Below are 7,892 nucleotides of genomic sequence, written 5' to 3' on the forward strand. Positions count from 1 at the left end.
CACAACATTTGAATCCTTCGAAAAGCACTAGCACGGGGAAAATTGTTATTAAGTATATATACTCCAAGGCAAAGTCCCAAAATCATCCAACAAATTCGTTTCCTTTTATTGCTTTATATTGTGTGTTATGTATAGAGCGCTCTAAAGGATTAGTATAAAAAAGATTCTGAATGCTGAACCCGCTTTGATTGCACTGAAACGTCGAGCTTAGTTAAAACAAAACTCAATTTAAAAAAACACTCACAAACCACCGAACAGAGCCATTCAGTTCGCATCCTCGCCAAACGAATCGTGGTCCGGTTTGGTTATTACTTCAAAATCCGACGCCAGCAACGATGCATCCGACTGTTGCTTTAACGTGTGAATGGAGGGAAATGCTTGGCCAACGATCGCTCTAAATGCTTCGTCCGTCGGTATTAGCGATTGGTGCGAGTTTTGCAATGCTTGGACTGCCAACTTCTCCGCATCCGTCATACATTCCAGCGCTTTCAAACCATCCAAATTGTGGGGCATTCCGAGGGCCGAATGCTGGAGGGCGAGCTGTTGCGATATGTTTACACACTCGGATGCCAGATCGAGTACGGTGGCCGACTGTAGCTGTAGCGGTTCCTTCGCATTGGCCAGGAAGCGCAAATGTTTCAGCACGTCGATGATCATTTCGCGCGCTTTAGAAATGACCTCGAGTTGTTCTTTGTTTGATGTTAGCAAAAGTCCGTTCCGTTGCAGTAGGCTCGCTTTCCAGCGGGCCAATTCCTCCACCATTAAGCTACTGGCGAGAAACTTGCTGCGCCATACCTCGCTCTGTCCGGCCAGGAACTCGATCTGTTCCGTGTGTGATGATAGATTTTCGGCTGAGTTTAGCAGCTTGCGGGCTAGGTGCAGTTTGTCCTCGGTCAGCACGTTCACCTTCGTCTGCAAGTCTTCGCCAACGGCGGCCACTAGCAGATTTTTCAATTCCGCATTTACCTGCGCTTGAAATTTAAGCTGTCCCTGAAAATAATCTCGCTCTTTGCGCAGTTCTTCCAGCTCTTTCGCGTACCGCAGCTTTTCGTCATCTTGCGCCGCCGGCAAGTCTTTGGTGCGCAGTTCTTTATCGGTGATGGTGGACATCTGCGAGACGAGTACGCTTAGGTCGAGGTTGTTGCGGTTGGTAAGCTTGACGCGTGACCCCCCACCCGGGGTATTGTAACGACCGGGAATGATGGGCGTGACGGCACCTTTGTACGGTTCGAACGGAACAAACTTCGGTTCCTTGTGGTGCATCGTGGACAGCTTCGGGCGGCCACCGGGCGATACAAGTCGGGGCACCAGATTGAATACTTTCCCGCGTGGCACAACCGCTGACAGTGAGGTGTTACCGCCGGTGACGAGTTCGGTCGGGCGGTACACTGGGTTCGATCCTGAGTGTGGCAGTAGTCGTTCGATAGAAAAGTTGGCCGGCAGTTTGATGTCACCCGACGGTATCAGTGTAGATGACGCAGTCGATGACGAAGAGGATCGCTTTGCCGTGAACGATCCTGCTAGTTCCTCATTTTCCATACCATCGCCCTCAGTACGACGGCCTGTACGGGAGCAATGTAAGCAGTGTTTAATTAGCAAAGAAGTAGCAAGACCCTCAGTCTGCACACATTTTACCCGTATCCATTGCACTTGATTTGGAAAACATGTGGCCAGCAATGGTCACTAGCTGCGTGCACAAAAAGTCGACGAAATGCAAGCGCTCTTATCATGGAATTTGTAATCACTTTGCAATTTTTGCAATCACTTTGTTGTGACGCGAAACCAGCTGTTGTTGACAGAAGTGTCAACATATTGGGAGTGTTGTAAACAGATGTTGCGACCACAATGAAAACCGGTGTTTGACGTTTCGTGAGGCACATCCTACTTGGGTGGATTTTAGCAAGAGATCAGGCAAAATAACTTTACTTTAGGGAGGTGTTGTTTAATGAAAACTTTGCTATTATTAATCGAAAAAGCATTCCAGATTCCGTGTTATTCGTAGGTAGCTTTGCGTAATGGCTACCTCTTATTTGAATTACTATCCTTGGTTTTCTGCCTTGCGTACGGAATAAATTTTCGATTCAATTCCGCCTGTTTGAAGATCTTTAAACATACAAAAAATTTACATTGTACTACCACTGTTTATTGTTAAAAATAACTTAAACAAACAATTATTTAGTTTCTTCTGGCCCATGCTGGGACGTTGTATTCCGTTGCGCCAGATACAGCTCGAGCAGCTTCTCGGTGGCACTGGGTTCGTCTTCCTTTAGCTGGGACAACCGTTTGGAAGGGAAATCGGTTACGTTTGTTGATGGATGACGATGGGTGAACGGTGTCCAGGCACCCTGTACACTCGGCACGTCCGTGTGCCAGTGTTTACGTAAGCGCATCTCCTCCGCCCGACCGTTCGATTGTTTCAGCACCTGGATCCATTTCGAGATTTCCTCGCGCGTATTGTTGCGACAGTTTATCCACGTTCGCTCTCCGTTTAAAAACTCTGCCGACATTACGGCCGTCCGGTGGCGTCGGGGCTTTACGTACACCACCACTCCTGGATTGGACCGGCTGAAATCGACCAGCTCTTGTTCGAGGAACTCGCGCATCCCCTTGCTGGACCCGCTGGTTTTACAGTACTTCAGGGTGATACGCTGCAGTTGGCACACATAACGACCGATTCCATTTTGTAGTGGCGCTCGAGGGAAGCCGGATTTGAGAAATAAATGAGAATTGGACATGTTATTAGTTTCGGACAAACAGCACGCAAATAAGCACACCGCGGTGGTGAACGACAACAAACCGGGGCGTAAAACGCCAAACTTGGGAATGCCATCTGTCAGTCTGACAATCGGCGTGCAGCCGTTTGTTTACGTCGGGCGGAAAATAATTCACTTTCCACGAGCTTGCGAAACGATGGAGAGCATGAAGGAAAATACGCACAGAGTGTTAGAACTTTTCAGTGGCATCGGTGGAATGCGAATGGCATTGGAGCGTAAGTAATTTATTGATCGGTTCCTCGTCATCCAAATTGAATTTTGTTTTGTTTTTCAGAGACCGGCAAAGCATTCACCATTGAATGTGCGATCGACGTGAATCCGATAGCGAACGCAGTTTACAGACATAATTTCGGTGATAAAGTTGTCCGCAACGGAAACATATTGAGCCTGAGTGCAGAGAAAATTTCCAAGCTAAATGTTAACACAATCCTTATGTCGCCACCATGCCAACCTTTCACGAGAAATGGGAAATTCAACGACATTAACGATAGACGTACCGATCCTTTTAAGCACATTTGCGATCTGCTCGACAAGATACCGTTGGTCAACTTTATTCTGATGGAAAATGTGAAGGGGTTTGAAAAATCTCAAGCTTGCCAAATGTACAAAACCCGTTTGGAAGAGGCTGGGTTTCACTATCAGGAATATATTTTGTCACCCCATCAATTGGGTGTGCCAAACACCAGGCACCGCTACTATTGTGTCGCAAAACGTAAAGGAACTGATTTTAAATGGAACAATGAAGCAATCATCGTCCAACAGCTGGATACTCAGAGTGATTCTCAAACTAATATTGGAGCAATTGTAGAACAACACTTAGAAGACCCGGAACTGTATGCGCTGAAAAGTGCAGCGTTATTAAAGCATCTTCCACTGATGGATGTTTGCACACCGAAGTCAACCAATTCTATGTGCTTTACGAAAGCATACACGCACTACGCAGAAGGTACCGGTTCTGTATTTTGTCCCCTGCCGAAGCACGAATTTGACAAAATTTATTCCAGTGCAATGAGTGTTGATGATAACGATCGGAAGTTGGCTTTGTTGCAGGAACTACGTGTACGATATTTTACCCCAAAAGAAGTTGCTCGACTGATGAGCTTTCCGGAACAGTTTAATTTCCCCGCTGATGTTACCAATAAGCAACGATATCGAACGCTGGGCAATAGTATTAACGTGTTTGTCGTCGGTGTATTGCTGCAAGAATTGTAACAAAACAACAACAAAATCCACATATTGAGGTGGTTTCGCCCGAGAGCCACAGTCGGTGTATATATTCCAATGAAGATATATTAAACAATGACCACAGGAAAAGGAAACGAAGCTTTTTGTTACATCATTTTCCGAATTGTTTCTAGTTGTCCCAGTCTGATTCTTCTGTCCATTCGGATTCGGCCATTGCCGATTCTTCCTGCAGTGAGCTACCGATTTCCGTATAATATTCCGGTGTCCACCAATCCAGTACGGCTACGTTGCGCACGGGATCGAACACCAGCTCGTCTATCCGTTTACCACAGTAGTTACCCAGCTCGAGACTAATCTTGTAGCGCATCATGCTCTGGGAAAGTGTTTGGACGATGTTTTTCACAAACAACGTCTCGTTGTACATTGGTATCACTTTTAGAAAATCGGTCGTTATCTGGAAATAACATGAAGCATTCAAGGCAAGGGTAATTTAATTTAAAAAAAAACATATACTCTACCATCAATATCTGGCACCCTTCCTCCGGGTTCATGTAGATATCCTGCAAAAATGCGAGCGAGCTTTTCTCGCGCTGTAATTGCGCCGACCGTGCAGGCCGACTACCCGGTGCCAGTGGTGTTTTCAGACGAAAGCAGTACGTCCAACAGTTCTTTGTACGCTTGTGCCAAGTGGTAAGTAGCTGCCGACCGATAACACGATACTGATGACGGTTCGATAACATCGTCAAGCGCTCCACAAACGGTGGGTACAGAAAGTACAGCGATCGTATGACGGCTGATCGTAGACCGCGCAACCGTACCATGCTGGCCGGTTGAAAGCGTGCCGGCATATCGATGGATTGATCATAGTACGATCGGTACAGTTGCGTCCAGAACCGACCGCTCTGCACGACCTCTGCCGTTTTACGACAAATCAGTGCAAATCGGCAAACGTCCTCCGGACGTATAAATTCCGACACAAGAAACCACACATCGATATGATAGTCATTGTACGCGACTACTTGTGGCGTACCTTCGGCAAGACACTGCTTTTCCGACCATCCTTTTCCACTGGTATGTTCCGGGTCATCACCTAATGGTTCCGTTTCGAGATCGATCTCAGCTAGCGTAATCTTGTTGCTGTTCTTCGATGATCGGTTGGAACATTTAGAACTATTCGCATAATCATATATGGTAGGGTCTGCAAACGAGAATGGAGCGTGTTATGTTCATTGATTACAGAACAGCAGAAGCAAAACAACTCCGTGCTTACCTCTCCCGTATGTGGAGCGACTCTTGGTTGCTTTCACTTTCACACTTAATGCCATGAAAGTAGAAGGATATTAAAGAAGATGGGATCGAATGAAGCCACAGAGGACGGTTTGCTTGAAGCGGGTGGCAATCACAAAAGGAAATTTGTCGCACTAAACATATATTTTACTACATCCATTTGATGGAATCGCTCTGGGCGCGATGGTTAACAGACAGTTTAAGGCGCTAGTATTTTGAATGAACCATCTTGGTGGTGGTTTTGTTGTTGCAGGAATATGAACGAACCCTGGATTAACGGTGCTGTGCAGTTAGTTTTCTGTTTACTGATTGGAAACTATGATGAAATTGTTAATTTTTATCTCTCTGAACGCGTATGTTGTACTATGTTTTGTTTACATTTTGTTTGAACTGACGTTTCTGCGATTTTTCTTCGATGACGTTTGGAGCTACTGGAGCTGTTGGAAAAGTGTTTAGAACCTAGGCTAGTGGAATGCACACATGAACTGTAGGGCAAATACAGCAACGTGCATTTCATGATTACCATTGCTGTCTTTTTAACCATTAATAAGTCAAATAAACTAAATGCATTTCAACTGCCACGTGTGAATCTCCTTTGGCCGTATAACAGTATAACAAAATGCCATACGCGTAGTCCTCGCACATGGACTGCTAGGAGGAAATTTTTTTAAAAAAAAGGACACCTTCGCCAGGTTACGAACAAGCATAAATTTGTGTTTGACTTTTCAAGCATTACTTCGTTGAAATATGCCTGCAAATTTGAGGTCGTGCTTCTCCTACACATTTGCATGCTTTACGCATGATCCCCTTCCCTTTGTTGTTCATCTCCGAGGACCGATCATCTTGTTATTGCGACGCCTTACTTAAACCGCCCGTAACACAAAGTAACCACATCAGTTCTGTTTGATCTTCTGAAATAGTTTGATCGTTGATCTGCCGCGATGGAGAAATGGATTGGTAAAGTGGCCCTAGTTACTGGCGCTAGTGCGGGCATCGGACAGGATGTGGCCCTTGCTCTAGCCAACTCCGGTATGATCGTCGTGGGAATAGCTCGGCGTGCCGAGCTGATCACTGTGCTCTCCACTAAAGTCACCGGCACGGGTAAGATCTACGGCAAAAAGTGTGACCTAAGCAATGAGGCAGAAATTATAGAAACGCTAAACTGGATACGCCGTGACTTTGGCGGTGTGGACGTACTGATCAATAACGCGGGCATCTATCGTTATAAATTTATCACGCGTAAGTTACGATTAGTGGGCACGGGCAATGGTTTGGCAAAGAAGTAAAGCACTTTTCGTGTGTTTCTAGAGAGTGAAACATCCGATTTTCGGGACACGTTCAACGTGAACGTGTTGGCAACATGTATTATCATCCGCGAAGTCGTGAATGACATGAAGGCCCGCGAAGCGTACGGTCATATCGTTGTGCTGAACAGCATGTTGGGACAGCGCATCCCGGACGTGTCAGTGCCACTGTTTGGAGTGTATCCTGCTTCCAAGTATGCGCTGGTCGGACTGACGGAAGTTTTACGCCAAGAGCTGAGCTTCTTGAAGATGCCCATCAAAGTAACGGTAAGGGGTGTTTTCATTAGTTGGTAAGTTTCTTAAGGGTTGTTGTATAAATTGGTGCGCTCGCACGTTTCGATTTCCGCAGAGTGTCCACCCGGGCATGGTGGAAACAGATATGATCAAGGTGTTTGAGTCAGCGTTAGCGGAACGGCTGCCAAAGCTGCAGGCCAAGGATATTACCGCCAGCATCATACACTGCCTCGAGACACCACCAGAAGTTCGCGTAAGTGGAACATAGTTATTCGTTATAGAAACGCACTATACCAATGGCTCATTGTAGCTGAAGGGCGCTGGTATGGGAAGGTATCGAGTTACCGATTGGCATGGTTGATTTTGAGTTGTGGTTTGATGCTTGAACTGACATCAAACCGGTTGTTATTCTATAGTATCATGAAGGTTACGTGTGGTTGATGTATATTCTTTTCCACAGATTGACGAAATAACCGTAATGCCAACGATGAAATGAACCGAGCCCCACCGCATGCCCCTGTGCGTGTTTGCATACACTGTGTGTAATTATGTACCAATCAAACACAGTTCTCTTCAATAAAAGATGATCACAAAAGGATTGGATGTACCGAGCACCATTTGAACGAAGCCGACTTGAGGTTAATTTGTTGTAATTGATTGTAAATGGCTTTGTCGCATGAAGGAAATGCCCATTGATCTAGGAAATTTAATTAGTCGAATACACACCGTGGGTACTTTGAACATTATTTAAATAATTTTTTGATGCTGAAAAACCTGATTAAAGTAGTTAACGAGGAATACACTTTCGGTAGATTGATTTTTTTTGTCCTCTTCTTTTATTTTCAATCCCTTCTTTCCTCCACATACGGTTCTTTCCTTCCATTACTATCGTTCCTTTTGTTCCTTTTCGTTTATTTCTTTTCTTTCTTTCTATTTTGTTCGTTTCGTTCATTTTAGTTTTTAAGTTTTTTTTTTGTTAGTTTGTTTCGATCTTTTTCGTTAGGTTAGTTTCTTCATTTATTTCTTTTTATTCATTTGATTTGATTCATAATCCTACTTTCTTATTTGGCTATCGATCCATTTATTCCTTGTCATCTAATAATTTCTT

At 45.0% G+C, this 7,892-nt stretch overlaps 5 protein-coding genes across 5 annotated transcripts; 2 read left to right on the forward strand and 3 right to left on the reverse strand.

Moving 5' to 3' along the window:
• Window positions 1–83: 83 nt before the first annotated feature.
• LOC128305291 (golgin-45) lies at window positions 84–1,770 on the reverse strand. Its single transcript, XM_053042670.1, has 2 exons — window positions 1,636–1,770; window positions 84–1,562 (listed from the first exon to the last, which is right to left on the reverse strand). The coding sequence occupies exons 1-2, from the start codon at window positions 1,664–1,666 to the stop codon at window positions 265–267; spliced, it is 1,329 nt and encodes a 442-aa protein (XP_052898630.1). The 5' UTR covers window positions 1,667–1,770; the 3' UTR covers window positions 84–264.
• A 271-nt stretch (window positions 1,771–2,041) lies between these two features.
• On the reverse strand, window positions 2,042–2,805 carry LOC128304252 (39S ribosomal protein L43, mitochondrial). Its single transcript, XM_053041413.1, has one exon. The coding sequence runs from the start codon at window positions 2,733–2,735 to the stop codon at window positions 2,172–2,174; it is 564 nt and encodes a 187-aa protein (XP_052897373.1). The 5' UTR covers window positions 2,736–2,805; the 3' UTR covers window positions 2,042–2,171.
• Window positions 2,694–4,073, forward strand: LOC128304230 (tRNA (cytosine(38)-C(5))-methyltransferase). Its single transcript, XM_053041394.1, has 2 exons — window positions 2,694–2,989; window positions 3,049–4,073. The coding sequence occupies exons 1-2, from the start codon at window positions 2,734–2,736 to the stop codon at window positions 3,984–3,986; spliced, it is 1,194 nt and encodes a 397-aa protein (XP_052897354.1). The 5' UTR covers window positions 2,694–2,733; the 3' UTR covers window positions 3,987–4,073.
• On the reverse strand, window positions 4,018–5,618 carry LOC128304241 (transmembrane protein 183). The gene is made up of 3 exons (XM_053041403.1): window positions 5,230–5,618; window positions 4,478–5,157; window positions 4,018–4,413 (listed from the first exon to the last, which is right to left on the reverse strand). The coding sequence occupies exons 1-3, from the start codon at window positions 5,282–5,284 to the stop codon at window positions 4,129–4,131; spliced, it is 1,020 nt and encodes a 339-aa protein (XP_052897363.1). The 5' UTR covers window positions 5,285–5,618; the 3' UTR covers window positions 4,018–4,128.
• A 546-nt stretch (window positions 5,619–6,164) lies between these two features.
• On the forward strand, window positions 6,165–7,501 carry LOC128297728 (farnesol dehydrogenase). The gene is made up of 4 exons (XM_053033418.1): window positions 6,165–6,485; window positions 6,555–6,817; window positions 6,900–7,037; window positions 7,245–7,501. Exons 1-4 carry the CDS (start codon window positions 6,188–6,190, stop codon window positions 7,278–7,280), a joined length of 735 nt encoding a protein of 244 aa, XP_052889378.1. The 5' UTR covers window positions 6,165–6,187; the 3' UTR covers window positions 7,281–7,501.
• Window positions 7,502–7,892: the final 391 nt, after the last annotated feature.

Source organism: Anopheles moucheti, chromosome 2 (genome assembly GCF_943734755.1).
Source record: "Anopheles moucheti chromosome 2, idAnoMoucSN_F20_07, whole genome shotgun sequence".
NCBI classification, from domain to species: Eukaryota; Metazoa; Arthropoda; class Insecta; order Diptera; family Culicidae; genus Anopheles; species Anopheles moucheti.

Excerpts from the sequence above, each read along its gene's own strand:
- LOC128305291 (XM_053042670.1), bottom strand. The coding sequence starts at position 1,666 with ATGTTTTCCAAATCAAGTGCAATGGATACGG. Across the intron at positions 1,563-1,635 it reads ATCAAGTGCAATGGATACGG|GCCGTCGTACTGAGGGCGAT; the intron begins GTAAAATGTGTG and ends GCTCCCGTACAG.
- LOC128304230 (XM_053041394.1), top strand. The coding sequence starts at position 2,734 with ATGTTATTAGTTTCGGACAAACAGCACGCAAATAAGCACACCGCGGTG. Across the intron at positions 2,990-3,048 it reads AATGCGAATGGCATTGGAGC|AGACCGGCAAAGCATTCACC; the intron begins GTAAGTAATTTA and ends TTTGTTTTTCAG.
- LOC128304252 (XM_053041413.1), bottom strand. The coding sequence starts at position 2,735 with ATGTCCAATTCTCATTTATTTCTCAAATCCGGCTTCCCTCGAGCGCCA.
- LOC128304241 (XM_053041403.1), bottom strand. The coding sequence starts at position 5,284 with ATGGCATTAAGTGTGAAAGTGAAAGCAACCAAGAGTCGCTCCACATAC. Across the intron at positions 5,158-5,229 it reads TCGCTCCACATACGGGAGAG|ACCCTACCATATATGATTAT; the intron begins GTAAGCACGGAG and ends TCTCGTTTGCAG. Across the intron at positions 4,414-4,477 it reads AAGGGTGCCAGATATTGATG|ATAACGACCGATTTTCTAAA; the intron begins GTAGAGTATATG and ends TGTTATTTCCAG.
- LOC128297728 (XM_053033418.1), top strand. The coding sequence starts at position 6,188 with ATGGAGAAATGGATTGGTAAAGTGGCCCTAGTTACTGGCGCTAGTGCG. Across the intron at positions 6,486-6,554 it reads TCGTTATAAATTTATCACGC|AGAGTGAAACATCCGATTTT; the intron begins GTAAGTTACGAT and ends GTGTGTTTCTAG. Across the intron at positions 6,818-6,899 it reads AGATGCCCATCAAAGTAACG|AGTGTCCACCCGGGCATGGT; the intron begins GTAAGGGGTGTT and ends CGATTTCCGCAG.